At 43.1% G+C, this 26,402-nt stretch overlaps 1 protein-coding gene across 2 annotated transcripts in view; it reads right to left on the bottom strand.

The window, feature by feature from the left end:
- The window catches only part of SETBP1 (SET binding protein 1), a 399,670-nt gene that overhangs the window by 103,643 nt on the left and 269,625 nt on the right, over window positions 1-26,402 (bottom strand). For both annotated transcript variants that reach the window (XM_061131388.1, XM_061131389.1), the window contains exon 4: window positions 12,006-15,462. In XM_061131388.1, the coding sequence (XP_060987371.1) occupies window positions 12,006-15,462 (3,457 nt within the window). The remainder of the gene's footprint in view (window positions 1-12,005; window positions 15,463-26,402) is intronic.

The raw sequence follows: 26,402 nt of genomic DNA, 5'->3' as shown, positions 1-26,402 counted from the left end.
TGTGATTTTTCATAATGTCCAACCTCCATCGAGTCTCTGTTCACCAGATGAGACGCAGGCTCTGTACATAGAATTGGTATCACACCCTGGGTCCAGCTAACTGGCTCCAAAGAGATCCTTTCAAATTTAAAAAAAAATGTAAGAAGAGCATGGAAATTCTTAAAAAACTAAAAATAGAACTACCATGTGACTGAGTAATCCCACTACTGGGTATAAACCCAGAGAAAATAATAATTCAAAAAGACACATGCACCCCAATGTTCATTCCAGCACTATTTACAACAGCCAGGACATGGAAACACCCTAAATATCCATCAACAGAGATGGATAAAGAAGATGTGGTACATATATACAATGGAATATTACTCAGCCATAAAAAAGAATGAAATTTGGTCATTTGTAGAGATGTGGATGGAGCTAGAGACCATCATACAGAGTGAAATAAGTCAGAAAGAGAAAAACAAACATAGAATATTAACACATATATGTGGAATCTACAAAAGTGATATAGATGAACTTATTTCCAAAGCAGAAATAGAGACACAGATGTAGAGAATAAAATCTATGGATACCAAGGGGGGAGGGGGATGAGCTGGGAGATTGGGATTGACATATATACACTACTGATACTATGTATAAAATATGTAAGGAATGAGAACCTGTTGGTAAAGAATCTGCCTGCAATGCAGGAGACCAGGGTTCGATTCCTGGGTCGGGAAGATCCCCTGGAGAAGGAAATGGCAACCCACTGCAGTATTCTTGTCTGGGAAATCCCATGGACAGAGGAGCCTGGCAGGCTACAGTCCATGGCATTGCAAGAGTTGGACACAACTTAGGGACCAACCCACCCACCAATGAGAACCTACAGTATAGCACAGGAAACTCTCCTGAATGCCCTGTGGTGACCTAAATGGCAAGGAAATACAAAAAAAGATGGGATATGTGGCTGATTCACTTTACTGTACAGCAGAAACTGACACATTATAAAGCAACTATACTCTACTGAAAATTTTTTAAAATTGTAGCAAAGATCAAATTGCTTAGCCAGTTCCTTATTCTGAACTCCAATATTTAACCCATAGACAAGGCCTCTTGAGGGTTCTTTTGATAACTCAAAAGCTGAGTCATGCTACTGACCTTGCAAAGACTTTGGAAATACAGCGGGAAAAACGGAGGTGATGGGAAAAGTCAGGAAACCTGGAACCTAGCACTTTCTCTGTGCAAAACTGGTTCAGTGACTTGGGACAAAGACTTCAACCCTCTGGGTTTAGATTTCCTTGCCTGGCAAGTGGGAGAGCAACACTTATCTGCAAATCTCAGTGGAGCAGGAAGATCAAATAAAAGTTGGGAAATGTGCTTTGAAAAGCAGAACACCCTCTTCAGATGTAAGGGGTCACTGGGATGTACCCCCAGGGAAAGCTTTTTATCTCTTTGTGTCCTCAGATCCTCCATCAATACAGAAGCCCCACCTCCCGACCCACTCATGCCCACCTTCTCAAGCTCTCCAGGCCCTTCAGAGAAGAATGGGAAAACCCCAGCAGAGGCAGCTCTTAGACTTGCTTGTACTTTGTGGATCTCCCCCTCTTACTTTCTTCTTTTTATCCAGTTGGTTCTGAATCCTTATGTAATAAACACTCACATCAACTTGCTTTTACAACACGCAACTTACTATTCTAAAAGTTATTTTCCTATAGACCTGGTGTTTATTTCCAGTCATTAATGGGTAGCTTGTCATTATTCTCTCTAGTTGTTTTCCACATGTGTATATATCCATTTCTTGTCTCCTGGGAGCTTTACAAGGTCTTTGAGGGAGGCATGTTTCCTGGGACTTCATCATTTCCCCCAGCACCAAGCTCACCACCCTTCATGCTGGGCCAGCACCCTTTAACACCAGTGTGTACTTCATCCCTCTGAGATACAGTTTCATAATCTCTGTGTGCAACTCTGCCTTCTTAAAAGTTCGACCGAACTCATGGACTGTAGCCTGCCAGGCTCCTCTGCTCGTGGGATTTCCCAGACAAGAATATTGGAGTGGAGCGTCATTCCCTTTTCCTGGGGACCTTCCCGACCCAGGGATCGAACCCGAGTCTCCCACACTGCAGGCAGATTCTTTACCATCTGAGTCACCAGGGAAGCCCTCTGAAAAGTCCATACCCACTCACTGCTAATGTCAACCGAGCTAAGTACCACCCTGTACCAGCCACATATGCCCAGCTCCAGGACCCATGTGAAATGGAATATCTCCAGCCATATCAATAAACAAGGATGTAACAGCCAACAGTGATTTCAAGCTTCCAAAAGTGAATGAGGGCTTTGGAAAGGGAACACAATGCCTGAGACACAGCATGCCACCACCCCCTTGGTGACTGCCAAAGAGCTGGGGGTGGGGTGCTGTGGTGGAGCAGGTGTGAGAAATAAAAAATAAAACAAAACAGGATTTGGCCCCAGATAGCTAAGGTGCATGTGAAAGGAATGAATTCAGTGAGCCCAGAGGCTTGCATCTCCCCAAACACAGAAGAATGCTGAATTCCTTAGCTTGACATTTGGTTTTCCTTATTGTGTGAGCTGGTAGCTCAAATGGTAAAGAGTATGCCCGCAAAGCCGGAGACCTGGGTTCGATCCCTGGATTGGGAAGAGCCCCTGGAGAAGAGCATTATAACCCGCTCCGGTATTCTTGCCTGGAGAATCCCTATGGACAGAGGAGCATGGCGGGCTACAGCCCATAGGGTCGCAAAGAGTGGAACACGACTGAGCAATTAACACACTACTGTGCGTGCCATGTGCTAAGTTGCTTCAGCTGTGTCTAACTCTGTGTGACCCTATGAACTGTAGCCCACCAGGCTCCTCTGTCCATGGGGATTCTCCAGGCAAGAATACTGGAGCGGGTTGCCATGCCCTCCTCCAGGGGAGCTTCCCAAACCAGGGTTCAAAGCCTCATCTCTTATGTCTCCTGCATTGGCAGGTGTGTTCTTTACCACTAGGGACACCTGGGAAGCCCTTTTCCTTACTACTTAACAATAATCTTTAATGTTCAGAATGCCTGCTCCCTTTGTTGCCAACTTGTGTATCGTTTGACTGCCTCTCCTGCCTCCTGGGCTCAGAGTCCTTCACATTACCACCAAATAAAATAACTCTACTTTCAGGTTGTGACTAATTTTTCAGTTGACATCCATCTGGTGCCTCACTGAATCACTATGCACCCATTCTCAAGGGTTCAAGTCCAGGATTTTGCTTTTTACTAAACACTGTCATCCTTTCTGATCCTGGATCACTATGGCTCCCGTTGTTGGCCACTGAGTTGGCACAGATTAAATTTGGTCTGCATTAATCCTTAGGTTGTTTTATGTATGTTAACTTCATCTCTTTTCAGTATAGTATAGGGAACTTAAGGTCAGGAGCCCTTTCTTGCTTTTCTTTTGCTCTGGTCTCTCTCTGTGTTGTATCTTGGCACTGTGTTATATGTTTAGTAACTAAAGAGCTCATAATCGTTTGCAAGAAGGTAAGCACTTTATGAACCAGCATATACATATATATATATATATATATGTATGTATATATATATATATATATATATTCCACAGAGTAGTAAAGACCTCTGAAAGATCAACAATTAAGCTTTACTCTATAAAACTTTGTACACAGTAAACATTCAGTAAGATTGATTTACCAAAACTTGAACTGTTCCTCCACACAATCATGGTAGCACAGTACATATCCATGGTACCATAAAGAGAAACTTTCAAACAGCCATTACCATGACCAAAAATTAAGTGCCTGTGTGTCTGTGGGACAAGCAAGGTGGAGCCTGCCTGGAATCTCTGACCTCTTTTAAAACACTAAAACCCTTTCTATATGTGGCCTTTACAGGGAGGCAGAATGACATAGGATAAAGAGTTACGGCATTGTTTTTATGCTCCCTGAATTGGGGGAACCTTAGACTGAAGGCCTGCTAAGAATGAATGTGTCACTTCCCATCAAGGGTTCACTATAGAACAAAGCCTTCTAAGAAGTTGGAGCTTCTAAGAAGCTAGAACCACAACCGAGTTTCACTTTCTGCACTTTCACCCCATATTTTCTCATCATCTACTTATTCATTACCTCTTTACCACCTGAACTTGGCACACAGCCCGACCCCCACTTAAACATACAAGGCACTAAATACATAATTGCTAACTTTTCCGCTGTCTCCAGAGCCACCAATATATTCACACCAGTTCTCATATATCCCCACCTTCTATGGACTCTGCAGCTCAGGCCCTCGTGGCCGCCCCCCCATTCTTCTGAAATTCATTCTGCTCTGTGCCCTTGTTTCTTCTCCAACAATTCTGTCATTCCGTCTCTGTGTCTGCCCAATCCCCTCTCATTCTGCCTCTCTTTTTAAGGTGAACCACAGGGGCCCCCCTTCCGCTCTCTTTCCTTAATTTCCCACCGTCCTCCCCTTTGGTGAATCTCTAGCTGTACTCTGTGCAGGGCTGCCAACTGCTGCTTCAACCACTCATCTCCGCACACCCCAACCACACTCCCTCTTCAATGTCCATGGTTCTGTTCACGTGCCATTATACTTCCAGTTGCCTGAGGCCAACAGATTGGAACCCTCTTTGATTTTAGCTAAAGAGGGAAACAGATGAGTCAGGAATGACTCATTATTTTTTTTTTTTTCTTTGAGCACCTAAGTAGATATGATGCTTTTAAGAGGCTTATAATCTAGGGGGTGGGCTGGGGGAAGATGGGCAGGTAGTGGGTACAATTCAAACAAGAAATGAATTATTACAATGTCATATGAAAAATGCAAAGATGGGGTAAGTTTGCCCAACCCAGACAAGAGGGAGGGAGCAGTCAGGGGAAAAGACAATAATTTGGTCATTTCACAATTTTTGCCTGAATAATGAAATGGCTGCCCATTGTCTACTTAATTAAGCACAAGCCTCAGAGTGTGGGGTAAAACTTTTAAACTCCAGCACAACATACTCCTTATCTACCATGATTCCCCAACTGCAGATCCTAACCTCAATAGAACTAGGCTAAACACCATTTCCCAAGTGTTTCTTGGGTATTTCCTCCTAAATACCTTTATTGACATAGCTTCCTTTCCACTCTATGCTTGACTCCAATTCCTCCCATCACCATCCCACCAATCTCCATGCTACAAAAGACTCTTCCATCCTTGAAAAAATGTCAAACAAAAGCATTTCCTGGTTCCACCTCTCCACCAGCACTGAAAATACGGCAGTGGTTTATCCTCATTGGACAGCCCAACATCTTCTCTATGATTTCCTGATGGTCCTTATAGTCTATAGTATGAGTTGCATCTATTTTCCTCCCTTAGCTTATTCAGGAGAGCCTTCTGATTGTACCCTCTTTGAGGGCAAAAGTATTGAGCTACTTAATGCTTTTTTACTATTACTCATTAATAGTAACGCATCCTTGATCTACTCTCCCAGGACTGCACAAACCCATGCATATACTAGATACTAAATTAATAATTTAAAAAATGTCCCTTGTCTTTATTAGTTCCTCTTCAATTCAACTACTTTGTGTGAAACGCTATACTGGCACAAGTCTGAGCCACGATCCCAACAAGTGTTCAGCCCTATTGCTTGTTGGTTTACAGAGTGAAGACATGGTTTTCTGGAGGTTCCTTCCAAGGGCACTATTCTTATCATGGCCCAGTGACAGGCTAGCCTTTGGAAGGCATGCTTTACTGATTTTTCTGGCCAAGAAAAGCTCCATGTTATATCAAAGCCAAGTCTGTCAAAATTGTGACTTCTCTGCTCAGATGGTAAAAACTGCCTGCAATGCAGGAGACCCGTGTTCAATCCCTGGGTCAGGAAGACCCCCTAGAGAAGGAAATGGCAACCTGCACCAGTATTCTTGCCTAGAGAATCCCATGGACAGATGAGCCTGGCAGGCTACAGTCCATGGGGTGGCAAAGAGTCAGACATGACTGAGCGACTAACACTTTCACTTTCTGTACCTATACCTGAATCTTCATAACTCTCCAAAGCCACAGAGGTATACATAAAATATTCCAAAAGGATGGGGGAAAGTTTGCCAACTGTGGGAAGATAAATGGCCCGGAGACTCCATGCTCCAAAGGCAGATTGCTGGATTTCTGGTTCAAAGTAGCAAAAGAGATGCTATTTTCTTTTTTTCATTGTCAGAAAGTATGGGTCACAACATTTAATTTGATTAATTCCTGGTTTCCAAAAGGAAACCTTAGGAGGAACTGTGCGAGGCTCCATAAAATAAGTATGTGCAATTGTGAAGACAGAAAAGGAAAAAAAAATTACTTCCATCACAGTCCACAAAGATCGTTTCCAGTCCCAAACATGGGTCCCCAGAGATAGCCTGGAAACCAAATTATTGTCAAAGAGATACTTACCTTTTACAACAGCTCACAGCAAAATAAAACATATAGCTTAACATCTCTCCCACACTCACCTTTCTCTCTTTCTTTTATTTGTCTTTTATTCTCTCTCTCTTGCTTCCGTTTCTTTCTGCCTGATGTTAAACTTCCCAGTCTGAGCCTTCTACCAATTAGATATGTATCATTGGATGAGTCACTTGTCCTTCCTAAACCTCAGTATTCTCATAAGCAAAATGAAGTGTTTATACTATATGTGTACTCTTTTACTTCTAAGTGTGACTATAGGTGCAAGTTTGCTCAATCTGCTCTCATACAATTGGTCATATTGGTGCTCTAACTTATTTGGTTCTAAGATGATGACTGTAGTTTCAGCCTGCACAATGAACAAGTTAATTTGTTGGTATAATTATGAGGTCTCATCTTTTGGAAAAGTGAGATCAAATGGTTAAGTGAAGTTGCTTGAGCCAAAGATGAATGGGATGTCACATAGGTTAAGACGTGGGCCAGAGGAATCTGCTTTGAAACTTCACTGAACAGCTAATTAATTGGTCAACTAGGCTATAATGTGGGTATTTCCTCTTTAACTGCACAATCTGGTGTGTGTACGTGCTCCAATTCCATTGCATAAGTTCGAGAATCTTAGGCTATCAGGTCTGGTCAGAACCCTTATTGTCCTAGTATTACTTGGGAAAACTGTGAGTAAAAAAGATCTTCCAGCTGGTTAGCAGAGGAGACAAGACTGAGGCAGGTACTCATCATCTCACTAAACCACACAGCAACCATTAGCTAGTTAATCTTTCACTTCCTCCCACAGGATGACCTAGAATTCAACTTGGATTGAGGTCAGACAGACCACACTTCACCACTTTTCCATTTTTTACTCTTTCTTCTTTCCTGGTTTTAACTTTCTCCTCCCATGAGCCCTCTTCTTCCTTCTATTTCAGTTTTAGAAAACTTCCCACACACATGTTTCTTTTGTATGGTTTTCATGACATTTTGTCCATGTGGTTAATATTCCCTCATCTGTATGACTGATTGGAGGAAGCTTCTGTATTATTTTTGGCTTGGGCATCCATTTCCTGTCTGTGACTGACAACAGAGACTGCCTTCTGAAATGCCCACAGTGCCTATAAGAGGAGCTGACAGAGGGCAAGGCAGAGCCACAAGAAGAGGTGGAGTCACCCAGGCTCAAGGGAATTCAGCTACCTACATGGCAGGCCTCTGATATCTGAGACTAAGCTAAGAAGGAATTCTCAGCATCCATTCATCATGGGGAAAGTACTTGACACTGGGGACTCACCTTGATTAAAAATGGCATTGGACTAAGAGGTAACAGGTATAAACTTAACTCTCCTCACTGTTTCTCCAATATCTGATGGGAGCCTGGACAGCAGCGGTCAAGATATCTGAAGCTCCTGGCCTAACTTTACATCAAAGTATGCAAAGACTGTTTTCACTAAGGGGCTGAAACAGGAAGAACATCATTCACACTAGAGGCTTCTTCCACTGCCTCATGAAACCTTAATCAGACCTTAATCTAAGAGCATCTTCTGAACACGCATTGTCACCCTTGGACACGTTTGCTCTCTGGAATGTGCTGCACATCAGCGTGCATGAGATGGTGGTGCCTGGTGAGACAGCAGCCCAGATGAAGCTTTTCCCAACTCTGAGAGTCTGTGCAATTCACCTTCCCACTATTTATCCATTATTTGGCTCCAGGCAAGCATTTTTATAGGTGGAGATTTACCAGATGGTGTGCATTTAGAAAATAGGTCAAAAGAGTCACTGCCTTTTGAAACCAAAGAAGCAGTAGGACAGGAGTAAAATACAGGAAAAAGGTAAAGAGTCTCTGTAACTTTCCAGCTCTAGGTATGTGGTAAGGGGGCTAACAAGACAACACATCTATATACTGGGGCAGGGGGATGGAGAAAGAATGACTTTCCAAACAGAAGAGAGGAAATGAAGTGTGCAACTGCTACTGTTGCTAAGTGGGGTCTCTAATTCCTCTCTCCATAATGGTAATGACTTCCATTTGGGCTTCCCTCATAGCTCAGTTGGTAAAGAATCTGCCTGCAATGCAGGAGACCCCAGTTCAATTCCTGGGTCGGGAAAATCCCCTGGAGAAGGGATAGGCTACCCACTCCAGTATTCTGGCCTGGAGAATGCCATGGACTATATAGTCCGTGGGGTCGCAAACAGTCAGACACGACTGAGCGACTTTCACTTTCATCAGTTCTGATCTCAGGGAGTGCTCAAAGTCCTCTTTTCACTTTGCTCCTAAATTTGGTCCTCAACAGGGTAGAGAATGGCATTTATATTTATGCTATATCAATTTTGGAGAAGACTAGCTCGTGTGAAATTGGACATTAAGATGCTATGGAAATAAGCCATGTGGAGAAGGAAGAGGTGGAATTAGAGAAGGTGTGGAAAGACAGATGCTTATTTTCTAATCATGACCTTCAGTACCAACTATCCAAACAGATACCTCAATTCAGATAAAGTCTCTGAAAATCTTAATGCTTCCAGTAACCTCAGTCTCATCTCATCTGTCTCCCAGCTTTTAATGGGACTTGGCACTCTTGGAGTGTATTACATTAAGGTGAATGCTTTGGGTTCCAAGTGCTAAGGACATTTTTTTCCTGATGTTTCAGGGGTTCAGGAATAGAAGAGGGCATTTAAGGTATCAAGGAGAGGCCATGCTTTAGAAGGAAACGGAATGATAGGGAATCTGGTCTGTTCCAATAAGGTATTCATCAAGATGTGTAGGGACAACAGGTATAACTATATAAACACAGAAGCCACTAACAATTAAGATTCATGATAATGTTCACAAAAAAGACTCAAAGAACACAAAGCTAACACAAGCAGTGGCAAAAATAACTCAGGGAACTGGATTTTAGCAAGGACAGAAGTGGAAACCTTGTCAGCATACATGTTTCCAGGCTGATATTTAGTCAAGTTTAGGCCATAAGAAATCCTCCTTCATTGGCTGGGAGCTAAATCAAGGGATGTCTTCTTGTTTTAATTACTCTCTTATGCACTCATCACATAATCACTGTGCAGATGCCCTAGGGGAAAGCACGTAATCAGAGGATAGATGAGATTCTGAGAGGAAGGGTGGTGGTGAGATATAGGGACACTGACTGGGGACGAGGACCTGTGTTCTATCTAGACTTGGCCTTAACTAGCTGGGTGACATGCAGCTGAGTTGCAATGCAGCGAGCAAAGCCCTAGGCTTAGAATTAAAAGTGACAGTTTTTCTGAACCTGACCAGGTCACTTGATCTCTGAGCCTCAGTGTCCTGTTTCATAAAATGGAAATGAAAGTATTTCTCTTCTAAGATTGTAGGAAGGGCACTCTAAGAAATACATGTGAAATGGCTTTAAGAATTGAAATGTGCCACACAAAAGAGATCTGGCCCAATTCTTTGAGTTATAGGTTGGCAGATAGTACCCCCAAAGAGGTAGGATATCATGCCTAAGGTCATAACAGAGTTGGGTGCAGAACTCAATTTCCAGGCTGAATCCAGCTTTCTGTGGCTAGCTGCAAAACAAGAAAGAAGTTGGGGAAGGAGGGGGAGAATTTTAAATGAAGTAGCAACCACCTTGTGAACACAAATACAAGGAGTTGTATATGACTAGAGTGTGGCTGCCCTCAGACGCAGGGCCCAGAGATAAACCTCTAGCGGGCAAACTTTAGTCAGAGCCCACCTGTAATACAGTCCAAACACACAGAAGTCCCCGTAAGACTGCTGAGAACCCTAATGTAATAGCAGCTGGTTTTTGCTTCTGAGACCTTGTTTCTCAGGTTAAGTTAGGATTCTTGCTTGCAGGTTCTCAGTAATAACATACCATTATTGCTTTCTAACTAAACGATGCTAAGAAAATAGAAATAAGAATGCCCTCTGCTCATGGCAAGTTCAATTCCACCACATTGTAAGAGAAAGTAACAATATGTCTCATGTGAAAATTTAATCTTTTAGCAACTCTTGTCTGTGTGTGTTAGTTGCTCAGTTGTGTCCAACTCTTTGCAACCCCATGGACTATATCCTGCCAGGCTCCACTGTCCATGGAATTCTCCAGGCAAGAATACTGGAGTGGGTTGCCGTTTTCTTCTCCAGGGGATCTTCCTGATCCAGGGATTGAACCTGGGTCTCCTGCATTGCAGGCAGATGCTTTACCATCTGAGCTACTAGGGAAGTCCAACTCTTGTTTGGATGGGCTTAATTTAGGCTTTGCACAAAAAATAAGCACCTTCAATAAAGTCTGATGATCAGGAATGGGGAAACCCAGAAGAGGACATCCATCTGGGCAGACATGAAGTGTGGGCCATTTATCCCCTTTGGCAAGTGCAGGAGACATGACTGCTAATTGGTCTCTTCATTAAGCAAGGAGATCATCTACCACCAGAGCAACTCACAAGCTAGTGGCAATTTGGGGCAATCTTTAAGTGGCTTCTAACTCATAGCCGTATTTCCTCCTGAAATCTGCTGGCCTGGAAAATGTCTCTAATCCTCATGAATAGATTGCCTTCACTTTCACTAATTTGACTCCCTGTGAAGGAGGAGGATGAGCAAGGGATATGTACCATACACAGAGGTCAAACAGTACACTCAAATCTTATCAGGAATGATCAGTCCTTTAAACTAGGCTTTGGCTAGTGAGCTTGTCTGTCCTAAGGAGTTTCGACTCTTTTCCTAGTAAATAACTACTCTGTTCTATAGGAGTCTTACCATCTGTGTGATATATGGACAGGGACAAAGGGATATATGTGTAGAAGTGTGAGGCTTCTGTGGCAAGGAAGGTTTACGTGGGTGGGCAGATTAGCAAGGAAATTCTGCCAGCAACTGACAAGGAATGAGCAACCAGCACTTTAGTTTAGAGATTAGTGGGCAAATCCCAACCCCAGTGGATGTGCCAAGAGACACGGTGGTAAAGTCCCGCGGAGGCAGGAGACTCATGGTGCTGACAGCCAGGTTCCGCCCCGGCCCCACCTCTATGCAGGGAAATGACAGGTCAAGGTTTCACTTGAGGGGTCTACAAAGGGCTGCTTATCAAATGCCCATGGACAAAAAGAGGAAAGCATGGCCTTGGTCTGTGGCTTCCTTACCATGTAGCCTTCAAGATTCACTGGTCATTAGCTTCCAATAGCTCTGCTATAGATGTTTCAACCTAGGCTGTGTGACATCTAGAGCTAGCAAGTCAGATAAACTAGATTATTCATTTGCATGCAGCTCTGACATTCCTGGGATCTTGTCGGTATTTCTAGTGAGTTTTACAAGATTTACCCAACTCGCAAATTCACCATCTGATCAGATGAGGACCTAGGCACGATATTTTTCATTAAAAACATAAAGGTAGTGGGTATGGATGTAGTCTAGGCAGGTAATGGGGCTGCCTCTGGGCCCACAGTTCTCAGGCAATGGCTCCAAAAGAGGCAAGATAATAAATACTGAGTAAACAAAGCCCAAAACGTACAGCAGACTCCAATGTACAAGAAGACCCATTGTCATATGGTTTCTACCTCTCTGCTGAAACTAGTGAGTACAATAATGTGCCAAAGACAGCGGACTGCTGAATGGCAGGGCCCAGCAACCAAGTCACAGGACAGTCCGAGTCTGAAGAAAATTCGGCCTTACCTGGAGATACGGAGGAGTCGTAGGAACTTCTCTCCTTGCGGTTCATCTTGAAGGCTTGGATGTCCTTTTCCCTGTATGTTCCAAAGCCTTCGTAGCTCCTCCTTTTACTCGCACTCACATCACTGTCCCACTTGTCGTTTGGAGGGTTCATCTCGCTGAACACGTCCAGGCTCTCCGGTCTTGCGCTGCCCCCGTCCCCACCACTGCCAGAGTACCTTTTCGTGCAGGAGTCCGCAGGCTCGCTGCCCAAGTCCCCCTTGTCCTTGGCCTGCGTCCAATGCTGGGCATCCGAAAGTGACAGCGTAGACAAGGTGTCCACCTCAAAGTTGTTCTTGGACGCTTTGTGGCCGGCTTCACTGTGCTGGTGCTTCTGCTTCTCCTTATGCTTGTTCTTCTCACTCACCAAGGAGAGCTCTTTGTCCGCGCTGCTCAGCCGCTCGCTCAGGATGTGGCTGGAGAAGCCAGTGGCTTTGCCTGCGAAGAGACCACTCAGGTTGTCGTGGGTCCCCAGGAGCCGGTCTTCCTTGTGCTTATGCTTGTGTTTGTGTTTCCTCTTGTGGAGCCGACCGCTGGACAGACTGGCGCTGCCCACCTTGGGAGGATTCAGGGATGGCTGCCTGTCACCAAGGCCCAGGCCCACGGGCCCCTGCAGGTGCACCCCGTGTTTTGCTTTATGCTTAGCTGTACCAGACATCTTCACGTGGGAGCTTGTGTGGAACTGAGGTGGTGGCACTGTTGGCCTCATGAACGGGGACGCTGCTCCGAGCGTGTGTGACAGGTACAGAGGAGCTGGGTACTGACTGTAATAACCAAGGTTCATCATAGGCATTGATGTGTAAGGCATTCCATAGGGTGCATAGTAACTTCCACTGGGAATAGGGTAGCTGAACCCTTGTAAAAAAGGCACCTTTGTCATGGTGTCATTGGTTTTTGCAGGCCTACCACGCTTCTTCTTTGACTTTAAGTCTGAAGTCCTACGAAGATAGAGCAACGGGTCATACTGGATATATGGCACCGGGTAATAGTGATCAAAATTAATCCGAAAAATGCTGGGATACGGATTCTCATGGTAGAAGGTATAACTCCGGTGGGAGATCCTGAACACCTGGAACTTAGTGATGAGCTCTTCTAGGTCTGCCAGAAACTGGAGATCATCACGGTTTTGCAGGCTTTTCCGTTTCCTCTTGTGCTTTGGCTTCTTGAGGCTTTCGTGGGCCAGAAAGTTGTCCACGATGAGATGCTTCTGCCGGTGGCCATGCCGGTTCTTTGTGCTGGTGTCAGATGGGATGGCCTCCGGGTTGTCCAGGGAGCAGAAATCAAAAGAGTACCTCCGTCGGGATTCAGAACTCTTCTCTGCTTGGTCAGACGTGCTGTTGTTGTCTGTCCCAATGCCACTGTCACTCGGGATCGTCTCTTCACTGTGGGACTCGCTCACAGGGGACAGTGTTATCTCCTTAAGTGACCCGATCTCGCAAAGGTGTGAAGGGGAGTTGGCCATCAGCCTGGGTGGAGACAGCTTCCAGGTCCCACTATGGATTCCCTTTTGGGTTTTGGTTGGAAGAGCACTGATGGGCTGGAGATTTGGCATAGTTTTCAACTCTGAAAAATTGGTTTCAGTGCTGGCGGGGCTCAGGTTGCCATTGGACCCACCCAACTGTGTCGAAAGTGGGTGCATAGCTGCTGGTGAAGACGCCACAAGTGACTGAAAGTTGGAAGGCACGGCGGGAACATCCGGCTGGCTAGAAACAGGCCTCGGGTGCTTGATGGCTGTTTTGGGTTCTTCGGATGGGGGTGGCAGCTCTGCCCTCGGCTTCCTGCCCCTTTTCTTGCCGATGTAGATGGTGCCCCTCTTGCTGACATTAATCTGCTTGCCCAGTTTGCTCTCGATCGCTGCTGCCCCAGGGCTGGTCTCCGGGGGAGCTTTGGCCTTCAGTGCTATGCTGCTGGAGCAGGACAAGATCTGGTTCAATATATTTTTCCTCTTGAGTGTTTTCATCTTATTAATAGTTTTGATGGTCTTCTTATCCAATACCCCAAGCTTTCCAACTTTTTTGTGAAATTTCATCTCGCTCATGGGTTTGTCCTCTCCCGGCACTAGTTGGGCCAACTTAGCTAAACTACGTCGTCTCTTTCTCTTCTTGGTGCCAGGAAACTCCCGACTGATGGGACTGACTGGACTGGTGGACGTCCCCTCATGAATTGTCTCAACCGTGAGCAAAGGCTGCTTCTTTGGTCGCCCCCGCTTCTTTTTGACTGGCGTGATCACAGTAAGACTGTCTGTGTTGGTGTAGAGAGGGCTGGATGGAGTGATGGGATAAGCAGACGGTGGTTCCACCATCAGTTTATCGGAGGTGGCCATGACTGCCTCCCGAAGCAGACTGGTGGGTTTTGGTTTGCTGCACGTCCACCTCCGTTTTGCGGCAAATTTGGGGTGCTGGATTTCTGGCAGCTTTCTTGGAGAGTGATCTGTGCACGTTGGAGGCGTCATGACCATGGGTGGCTTTCTCTGCTTAGGTACACCTCCTGGGACAACTTTCTCGGCATTTACACCAGTTTCAAGGCCAGCTGAGGGCGACTCGTTCTCCATCATTTTACTCAACTTAGGGACACGGGGATCTTTCTTATTACCCTCAGGGTTGGAAAATAGCCTATTAACTACTTCACTGCTCACAGTGATTCCAGAAGTCAAGGCTTTCTCTGGCAGGATCTTTTCCACCACTGCTTTGATGGACTGTCTCTTTTTCCTCTTATGGCTGCTTGGATCGAGGCAAGGTGCCTTGATAGGGATAGTAATCCGGACATGGCTTGAGTCATTTTCAGGATTACTGATGGAACTCACATTCTGCCTGGCTGGTGAGGCCTCTTGGGCATTATCTGCAGAGTAGCCTTCCCTTTTCCCTTCTGTACTGTCAAATGCTTTCTGAGCATTCTTGACCCAGTCTAGGTCTGAGTTTGGTATGGTTTGACTTATCACGTCTTTTTTACTGGACTTTTTCTTGCTGCTTATAGTAGGTGGTTCAAGGGGCTCCTTTGTACTTCCTCCATCTTGATCTACCAAGGGCTGAATCCCACTGCACTCAGCAGAGCTGCTGGGTGGGGCTGGTGAGCTGTGGTTGCTTGGAGACGGAACCACACCTCCCAAGAGCAGATCTTTGTTACTGTTAGACAACTGATTCCATGTGCTCCCTGCGCTGCCTTTCTTACCCTGGGCCTTTGCAAAGGAAGCCATGGACTCAAGAGCTGGGATCTTGCTGGTGCTTGCAGTTTCTCTGCCAGACTCTGGACTGATGAAGCAATTCTGAGTGGCAGGTCCATTGTCAGAGTTGGTGGACCAGTCCATGTGGTTCTGGCTGCTGCTTTTTTGCTGGTGCTTTGGTTTTAAGGTGTCACTGGTGAAATCCTGTGGGAGGCCTGGGTCATAGTGGAGAGCTGAGTGTTTCTGTGGCCGCTCATAAGCCTAAGGGTGGGTGGAATGGAGAAGGAGAGAGAGAGAAACAAAGATGAGCATGTTGAAACTATTTAAAATTTCACATCAAAAGTCTTAATTATTTATAAGTTGGAAATAGCCACCTTTATCACCAGAATGCTTTGTGGAGGTATTTTTCAGTTTCTTTAGTAAAAATATGTTGTGTTGATTTTGAACATTAATAAGGATGCTTTAATCGTTGCCTTTCTTGCCCTAAATAGCAGGATCTATCTTGGTTTAATGCAATCTCAAGAACGAGAACTGTTTAGAGATGGGAGTTCCTCTAAAGGTCCCATAGTCCAATGCTTCCATTTTCCAAATGAAGAGGCCAAAACTTCAACCATGGAGAGTCCTGCCCAAGGTGGCAGAGTTCAGGAGAGCATCTTAACTTCTCAACAACCTGTGCTCATTTCCATAACTCCAGCTGCAGCTTATTTCTGCCCCAGCTTCTCCTCAAACACACATGGTTTCCTATTGCAGTTCATGTCTGTTTGGGGTTTATCCTGGAGTACAGCATCTCTGCGCTCAAACAAGCAGCTCATTAGGAACCAAGAAGCAGAAACAGCACAAGTTGAGGAATTAAGAGGGAAAGTTTGTTGTGAAGTACGGGCTTTGGAAAAATCTGATTTTCATGAAATAGAATGAAAGTCTAAACCCAGTGTTGCTTACTTTGCCCCCAGAAATGACAGAGCTTTATTAAGACAATCTTCTGGCAACACAAAAGTCAAGGGAGGAAAAGCAAGCAACTCAGGGGTGAACTGTGGCTCCTTTAGAGCGATAAAGGGACTGTCCTCTGTTACCAAATACCACTTTAGCCAGGGCCTTTGCTACATGCGTTGTTCTTGTCCCAGTTCTGGCACCTTATCATTTTGATAAGGACCTTGTCTTTTTATCAACTTATTACTTGAAATGATAAGATTGTCTGTTTACTGTTTCAAGACTGTGATACATTTTCCTAGTGGTTTGGTTTTAAAAATAAATAAGACTTAATTTTCTTCAAAAAAAAAAAGAAAAGAGGGAAGTTTGATGACTGCGACTGCATGGGGGAAAGGGGCCTGTCAAATGTTCTCATGTTTTCATGAAACAATGTATCTCATCTTTGTTGTACTTATCATAGTTTTAAATTTACATTTGATTTTTGTACTAATTTAATTAATGCCTGTTTTCCTTTCTAGCCTGTATACACCATTACAGAGATACCAAGCACAGTACCTGGAAAATAGTAGGCACTCAATAAACATTTATTGAATAAATGAGGGAAGACCCATTTTACTATGGGTAATCCATTTTATCATTAGTGAGATTAGTGACCTGTATATTGCAGCATATTGTCTGCAGACACAGTTACCCTCTCCAGCCCTATTTCTTATGACATTTCTTCTGCATGCACCATTGTCTCTCATGAAGACATCTATCACAATCCTTATAATGCAATGTGCTATTTTTTGTGTACTTTTCTGTCTTCTCCTAGACTGGAAGTATTTTGAGGTCAGAGATGCTCTCATTTATCCTTTTATCCCCAGTATCTACTACAAAGCAAACCACCCAGAAAGTTCTCAATAAATGTTTGTTGAATGAATAAACAAAATGATATTTAAGATGCCTATTACCATGACAAAATACATGGACACACACAAAAGACCATAAGGCACCAATCACTCATTTCATAATGGCTCATAATGAAACTGGAGTGTTCAGATGCATTAAATGTTGAAAAAAAGATCCTTCCCAAATACTTAAGGACTAAAGATACTTGAACGGTAACTCCCCCTCAAAGCAATTTTTACTGTTAGCTCTCTTCCATCTCCCATTAATTGTTTCACTTTCCAATTAACTCTGCCTTTGGGGAAACCCATGTGACTGTCAGGAGGGTGGATTTCACTCTGGCAGTTGAAAGGTGAGGCCTGCTCACTTACACTCAGGGCAGACCAGCTGAAAGTAAGCAGTTAAGCATGCGTGGTTCCCAGTGCCTCCATCTGGACACCGCCGGATCCCATTGTTTCTACCATTTCAGCTGCAATTTGCCCTGCTGGGAGAGCCTGGCAATCAAAGGGCAGGGTGCACAAAAGGGAAGCACAACAAAAGATCAGCAGTAACGGGGAAATGGTGCTTTAAACCTGGTGCTCAGACGGCTGCAGTGAAGGGGCAAAGAGGACTGAGGAGGAGTGCTTTTTCAGGGGTTCAGGAGAACAAGGCTTTCCTTCCAGCAGTGGCTGATGGCTATATCCAGTTGCATTTCACAAAATCCCATTTCTTCATCTGTCAGCCATGACAGATTATATACACAATGGTGAGGCTGTCAGTTCCAATATGTCCTTCACTGAGAACTGAGCACTTACTCCATTGAGACAGAGATAGACATGGCAAAACAGGCTCTGAGCTCAGTTGCAGGGGTGCAAGCTCTCCCTCTCGTCCTTCCCCAGCGGTCTGGGGGATATTATTCCACATAGAAGGCTTTGACTGGGGCCTTTATTAACCCACATAGCACATGTTTCCATTTCCCCTTTAGACTGTGGGGTTTTTTCTAGGGGATCAGACCTGAATCTTTTATGGACATTATACCACCCTCAGTCCCCAGCAAGGCTATCTCTGAAATGGTGAGCAAATAAGGGAAGAGCTGATGATATTCTATATTGGGCTAGATTATTTTTATGGAAAACTTTTAATACAATCAAGTTCAGCATGGCTCTTGGTTGCTTCCCCATCCCCACAAATTGACTGTGGAATTCACAGTCATTCTGAAGGTCTGGCTTCCTTTTTATATGTGCTTTCCATGCACATTGAGCCTAGGCCAAATGTTCATCAGGGAACTACCATTTTGAAAACACTAGACAGATTTCTCTCCTACAGGATGTGTTTATAGAAGCATGTCTGTCATGTGAAAAATTACTTTATAAAGTAGACAACTATACCCTCCCCCACAACCAATGTATAAATTAACTTATATAAATTTAAATTTTGTACAAGTCAGATTTCTTTTTAAAGAGCATTTTATTTTTTTTACATAATTTAAAAAACAAGCATTAAATCACTGCATAAAAACTTAAAAGTCTATGAAAATGGAGTAAAGGAGGCTTATCTCAGGGTTACCTAAAGCAAGTCCCAATTTTTGTCCCAATAAGAGGATAACATGATGATTCCGGCCTGAGGAAAATCATATAATTCATCAAAAATCAAGCATGACTTTGTGGATGACAGACGACACTTTTGGGTTAGCTGTGTTTGTGCTACTTTTTGCTGACACCAGTCATTTTAATGTGCTGTTTGTGAGATATTTTGCTTTTACATGAACAGGAAGATGTGCCTGGGTATAAGGGAATGAGGGGAGCTTTATCTCTTATTTTGGCACGTGGTACTTCTCAAGATGTGGTCCTGGATCCCTGCATCACAGCCAGCTAAGGTTCTGGTTATTAATACAAATTCCTGCGCCCTGCTGCAGATACACTCATTGGCCATCTCCCAGGGTGGGACTAAGGAATGTGCATTTTAACATGCTCCTCAGATAATTCTGAAATATAACTGAGTTGTAAAACCACTCATCTACTGTTTTAACACCATAATTCCTCTGGGGTGGGTCTCTTATGTGGTTGCTACGACATTCACAGCACTTTTTGGTGGTAAATATGCAGAGCTACCGCAGGCCTGTTAGGATATGTAGTTTGGCACCGCTGAGCATTCCAGATCACTCTCTGAGCTCTTTGTAATTCACATAGTTAGAAACTCTTAACACAGTCCATTCTCTGTTCAGGTTTTCCAAGTATACTGTGCAGTGAGCAGAAGAGTCAATTACATGGGTGGGTGAGAATCCTGTCCTCCCAGAAAGAACTGGGCATGCAGAGGTTCATGACCTCCCACCCTGGGATTTCTACTTCCCCATCTCATCCAAGACAACCCCAGAGCTCTGGGAATCCCGGCATTCCACCCCTGAGGCTTGAAGCGAGTGCTCAAGCCTGAGCAAGAGGTGAGTGTGGGAGAAAAGGAATGCAACCCCACGCTGTCTGATTCAAGGTTCTCAACCCTGGCTGCACGTTAGAATCATCCAGGAAGCTTTGTAAAGAACACCACAGCTCGGATTTGACCCAGGCCAATTAAGTCAACATTCTAGAGGTGGGACCTGAACAGTAGTACATTTTTCAAAGCTCTCAGCTATCCCAATGCGCAGACAGAGTTGAGAACTACCAGATTATATCAAAGACAGGGGTCTGGGTTAGGGACTAAAGAGGCTCTGATATTATCAGGAGATGTTCCAGCTCAGTGGTTTTCAAATGTGTTCCACAGAGTCCCAGGATTTTGTAAAGACATTTCTGAATTGTAGCCAGTGAATTGGGCAACAGAGAGGCTCCAGGCCATTCTTTTAACCCCCAATTGAACAGAGCAGCCGTGCAAAGGATTTCATTTAAGAGAAAGGAGGTGGAGAGAGATGGGTCTGTCATTTAAGAAAAGACTGAAAATTACCATTTTGGCACATGAATTGGAGGAATGCTCATGCCAGCTTCCACTGAACTTGCTCTCAAAGCATCTCTTCTAAGCCCAGTTTGTTCTGCATTTGCGAATGGTAGGTAGAGAAGAATGTCAACTAAGTACCTGATTTAAACCATGGCTTTATGATTCTCTGAATTCAGAGAATTCCATGAATTCTCTGTGTCCCTTCAAAATTCCTGTGTTGACATCCTAACTCCCAATGTCATGGTATCAGGAAGTGGGGCCTTTGGGAGCACAGTGTTGGATTAGGTCATGAGAGTGGAGACTTCATGAAAGGGATTAATGCTCTTATAATAAAAGAGACCCCAGAGGGTTCACTTGTCCTTCACCATGTAGGCACACAGAGGGAAGAGGGCCATCTATGACTCAGGAAACAGGCTCTCTCCTCACACTGAAGCTGCCAACACCTTGCTCTTGGAATTCCCAGCTTTCAGAACTGTGTGAAATAAATTTCTGTTTTTATAAGCCACTCCGTCTACGGTATTCTGTTATAGCAGCCCAAACAGACTAAGACAATGGAACATAGAAAAGCCCCTAAATGCACATGACGTTTCCAATTATATATATACAGTTCTCATTTCCTGCCACATGAATTGGCCTCGGAAGTTACCTTAATGTGGTTCCCATAGGAACCATTCTTGATTTGCTATTTGGGGGCCATGAATGATATTGAAGTACTCCATTTATTGGGGGGTGATAACAGCTTACACAAATGCAGAGGCCACTATCACATGCTTCCTTGAGTACACAGTAATTCTATGTAATTAAAAATGATTGCGGACTTGTTTCCAACCATAATGGCATTAATAGGTATTAGACTTGACTTTGCTACGGAAATCAACATAAAACTATAAAATACATGAAACAACTATTTTCAGACATTGGGCAATAGGCAATATAAGCTGTGATTCTAGATAGAAGGGAAACTTAAGAGGCTCTGCCATATCCCTAGTTTTCTGCCGAGAAGAACTTTCTAAACCTAGGCACAGGGAAGTGGAACCCAGAGAACTATGGGTAGAGGAAACAGAGATCATAGTGTGAGAATCTTGAGGGGACTAGAATCTGGGGTCAGGGTACCTGAGAAGAGGGAGCCATGTAGAAAAGTTACCCTGGAAACCTTAATAGAAATACCCTATGTCTTTGGCCAAACTTTAAGTTGCACTTGAGGGCAAGACTCCATGAAGCACAGCAGATATTTGCTATCGGGGACTGAATGTAGCTAGAGTTCTAAGGTCACATAATATTAGGCAATCTTTCATTTCTGACTAGTCAAAATGGGGAGACTTTAATAAACATCCCAGACAGGCAGCTGATATCCCAGGAATAGTTCTCCTTAAGAGAAGGGCTATTTGAGCCCTAGAATAAAAGCTAGCAAGGTCTAAAAAGAACCCTTAATAAGATAAAGCTAATTTGCCAGTAAATTAACTACCAAGCAAAACAAAAGCCAAACTCTTTACAGGAAAATTATAAAATCTAGAATCTTTACAATATACTATCTACAATATCCAGGGCACAATAAAAAATATTAGACAGGCAATAAAGCAGATAAATATGACCTGCAATCAGGAGGGTAGATATAGATCTAAGGCCCTCAAAACAGCCATTATGCAGATGGCCAAATATTATGGAAAAGACCGGAACAACTGATAAACATATGGGAAGTCTCAGCATAGAGATGGCAACTATATCAAAATAACAATGGCATTATAAATTGGAAAAATACAATATCTGAAATGAAAAATTCTCTATGGGCTTAACAACTTACAGTACATAGTAGAAGAGAACCTCAGAGAACATGAAGAAAAGATAGCAGAAATTATCTAAATTGAAAGGTGCATGAAGTGAGGGAGGGAGATTTAAATAAAATGAGAAACAAACAAGCAGCACTTCACTGATCTATAGAAAACTATCAAGTGGTCTAACATACATAAAATTGGAATCCCAGTACATAAAGAATAATGCATGTGGATTCATATAGTTCAACAAATCCCAAGCAGAGTAAGCACACACAAAAAACTACATCTAAGTACATTGTAAACAAATTGATGAAGACCAAAGAGAAAACGTTAAAAGCAACTGAGAAAAAAGACACATTATATACAGGGAAATAGTGACAAAAATAATGTCTGACATTTTATCAATAAAAATCAAGCCAGAAGACAGTGAATATCTTTAAAATATTAAAACGAAAATAAAGTCAACTTAAATTTTTCTATCCCGAGAGAGCATTCTTCATATATGAAGCCAAAATGAAGATATTTTCAGATAAATAAAAAGTGAGGAAGTTCACTACTGGTAGACTTGAACTGTTTTTGTCGTTTAGTTGCTAAACTGCATCCGACTCTTTTACGAGCCAACAGACTATAATCCACCAGGTTCCCCTGTCCGTGGGACTTCCCAGGCAAGATTACTAGAGTGGTTTGCCATTTCCTTCTGCAGGGAATCCTCCTGACCTGGGGATGGAACACATGTCTCCTGCATTGGCAGGCAGATTCTTTACCACTGAGCCACCAGGGAAGCCCAGATCTGAATTAGAAGAAATGTAAAAGGAAGTCCTTTAGGGTAAAGCAAAATAACACCAGACAGAAACTCAGATCTACATGAATGAATGAAGAACATGGAAACAGTATATATGAGGGCATATAATATAATACTTATTCTTGGTCTTAAAATCTTCAAAAGCCCTGCTTAAAGTGGAGGTATTAACAATGTATCATGAAGTTTATGACTTTTATAGAAATAAAATGTAAAACAATAAAACAAAGGGCAAGAGAAGGGTATATGGAAGTATACACTTATAAGGTACTTATATTTGAAGAAATACACATTAAATACAAAGATACAGCTTAAAAAGATGGAATGAGACACACCACACAAACATCAAATTTTAGAATGCTGGAGTGACTCAATTAATATAGTGCAAAATGATCTTCAGAACAGAGAGTATTACCGGAGATAACTAGTGACATTTCAAAATAAGAGAGTCAATTCATCAAGATTAAACAATAATCCTAAATTTGTTTGCACCTCATACAGATATACGGGAATCAAATACTGGAAATGAAGACTAAGAGAATTAAAGGAAGAAATAGACTACCATAATTAAAAGGATTTAACACTCTTCTTTCAGTAATTACTAGAGCAAATTGACTTTAAAAAAAAACAGAAAAAATATACAGAAGATTTGATCAATGCTCTCAACCAACTTAACCTCACACAACTGCAAAATATATTCACCCAAATACGCTGGATCACAAAATGAGTAGGAATGGACAGGGAGCACATATGAGTGTCCTCAAACATCATCTGAAGCACGAAAATGTCAATTAAAACCACGAGATACAACTAAACCCCAAGTAGGATCAGTTCAGTTCAGTGCAGTCCGCTCAGTTGTGTCCGACTGTTTGTGACCCCCATGGACTGCAGCACGCCAGGCCTCCCTGTCCATCACCAACTCCCGGAGTTTACTCAAACTCATTCCATTGAGTCAGTGATGCCATCCAACCATCTCATCCTCTGTCATCCCCTTCCCCTCCTGCCTTCAATTTTTCCCATCATAAGGGTCTTTTCAAATGAGTCAGTTCTTTGCATCAGGTGGCCAAAGTCTTGGAGCTTCAACTTCATCATCAGTCCTTTCAATGAATATTCAGGACTGATTTCCTTTAGGATGGACTGGTTGGATCTCTTCGCAGTCCAAGGGACTCTCAAGAGTCTTCTCCAACACCACAGTTCAAAAGCATCAGTTCTTCGGTGCTCAGCTTTCTTCACAGTCCAACTCTCACATCCATACATGACTATTGGAAAAGCCATAGCTTTGACTAGACGGACCTTTGTTGGCAAAGTAATGTCTCTGCTTTTTAATAAGCTGTCTAGGTTGGTCATAACTTTTCTTCCAAAGAACAAGCGTCTTTTAATTTCATGGCTGCAGTCACCATCTGCAGTGATTTTGGAGCCCCAAAAGATAAAGTCCAAGTAGGACAGCTAACGTTAAAAATACTGAAGATAACCAGCACTGATAAGGGTATGGACAACTGAAACACTCATCCACTGCTGGAGGGAATGCAAAATGGTACCACTTTGGAAGCTGTTTTGGTCATGACTTTTAAAGCTAGAAATACTCTACCCTTGCTATTGTGTATAGTTGCTCAGTCATGTGCAACTTTTTGCAACCCCATGGACTGCAGCATACCAGGCTTCCCTGTACTTCACAATCCCCTGGACTTTGTTCACACTCATGTCCATTCAGTAGGTGATGCCATCCAACTATCTCATCCTCTGTCACCACCTTCTCCTCATGCCCTCAATCTTTCCCAGCATCAGGGTCTTTTTCAATAAGTTGACTCTTTGAATCAGGTGGCCAAAGTATTGGAGCTCCAGTTTCAGCATCAGTCCTTTCAGTGATATTTGGGGTTGATTTCCTTTAAGATTGACTGGTTTGATCTTGTTTTTGTCCACAGGACTTTCAAGAGTCTTCTCCAGCACCACAGTGTGAAAGCATCAATTCTTCAGTGCTCAGCCTTCTTTATGGTCCAAATCTCACATCCACACGTGACTACTGAAAAAACCATAACTCTGACTAAACTGACCTTTGTCGGCAAAGTTATGTCTCTTCGTTTTAATACACTGTCTAGGTTCGTCACAGCTTTTCTTCCAAGGAGCGAGCGTCATTTAATTTCATGGCTGCAATCACTGTCTGCAGTGATTTTTGAGCTCAAGAAAATAAAGTCTGTCACAGTTTTCATTGTTTCCCCATTTATTTGCCATGAAAATGGGCCCAGATGCCATGATCTTAGTTTTTTAAATGTGTAGTTTTAAGTCCGCTTTTTCACTCTCCTCTTCTGCCTTCATCAAGAGGCTCTTTAATTCCTCTAAGCTTTCTGCCATTAGGGGTGTCATTTGCATATCTGAGGTTATTGATATTTCTCCGTGTAATCTTGATTCCAGCTTGTGATTCGTCCAGCCTGGCATTTCACACGATGTACTCTGCATATAAGTTAAATAAACAGGGTAACAATATACAGCCTTGATGTACTCCTTTCCCAATTTAAAACCAGTCCACTGTTACATGTGCAGTTCTAACTGTGGGTTCTTGACTTGTATACAGGTTTCTCAGGAGACAAGTAAGGTGGTCTGGTATTTCCATCTCTTTAAGAATTTTCCACAGTTTGCTGTGATCCACACAGTCAAAGGCTTCAGCACAGTCAATAAAGCAGAAGTAGATGTTTTTTTCTGGAATTCCTTTGTTTTTTCTATGATCCAATGGATATTGGCAATTTGATCTTTGGTTCCTCTGACTTTTCTAAATCCAGCTTGTTCATCTGCAGGTTCTCAGTTCATGCATTATTGAAGCTTAGCTTGAAGGATTTTGAGCATTACCTTGAGAGCATGTGAAATGAGCACATCGTGTGGTAGTTTGAACACTCTTTGGCACTACCCTTCTTTAGGATTCAATACAAGAGACCTGGGTTCAATCCTTGGGTCAGAAAGATGCCCTGAAGAAGGAAATGGCAGTCCACTCCAATATTCTTGCCTGGAAAATCCCATGGACAGAGGGGCCTGGTGGACTACAGTCCATAGGGTTGCAAAGGGTTCCACATGACTGAGCGACTAACTTTTCACTTTCTTTAGGATTGGAATGAAAACTGACCTTTTCTATTCCTGTGGCCACTGCTAAGTTTTCCAAATTTACTGACATATTGAATGCAGCACTTTCACAGCATCATCTTCTATAATTTTAAATAGCTCAGCTGAGAATCTATCACCTCCACTAGCTTTGTTCTTACTAATGCTTCCTAAGGCCACTTAACTTCACATTCTAGAATGTCTGACTCTAGTTGAGTGACCACACCATCATGGTTATCCGAGCCATTAAGATCCCTTTTGTATAGTTCTGTGTGATCTTGCCACCTCCTCTTAATCTCTTCTGCTTCTGTTAGGTCCATGTCGTTTCTGTCCTTTATTGTGCCCATCTTTGCATGCAATGTTCCCTTGGTATCTCTAATTTTCTTGAAGGGATCTCTAGTCTTTACCATTCTATTGTTTTCCTCTACTTCTTTGTGCTGCTCACTTAAGGAGGCTTTCTTTTTCTTTTTTCCGCTGAGGAAGGCTTTCTTATCTCTCCTTGCTATTCTTTGGAACTCTGTATTCAGTTGTGTGTATCTTTCCTTTTCTCCTTTGCCTTTCCCTTTTCTTCTTTTATCAGCTATTTGTAAGGCCTCCTCAGACAACCATTTTGCCTTCTTGCATTTCTTTTTCTTAGGGATGGTTTTGGTTACTGCCTCCTGTACAGTGTTAAGAAACTCTGTCCATAATTCTTCAGGTTCTCTGTCTATCAGATCGAATCCCTTGAATCTATTTGTCACTTCCACTGCGTAATCATAAGGGAATTGATTTAGGTCATACCTGAATGGCCTAGTGGTTTTCCCTACTTTCTTCAACAGAAGTCTGAA

Source organism: Dama dama, chromosome 27, assembly GCF_033118175.1.
Source record: "Dama dama isolate Ldn47 chromosome 27, ASM3311817v1, whole genome shotgun sequence".
Lineage (NCBI taxonomy): Eukaryota > Metazoa > Chordata > Mammalia > Artiodactyla > Cervidae > Dama > Dama dama.
Note: the sequence above shows the minus strand (reverse complement) of the source record. Positions and strands in the feature narration are given on the sequence as shown.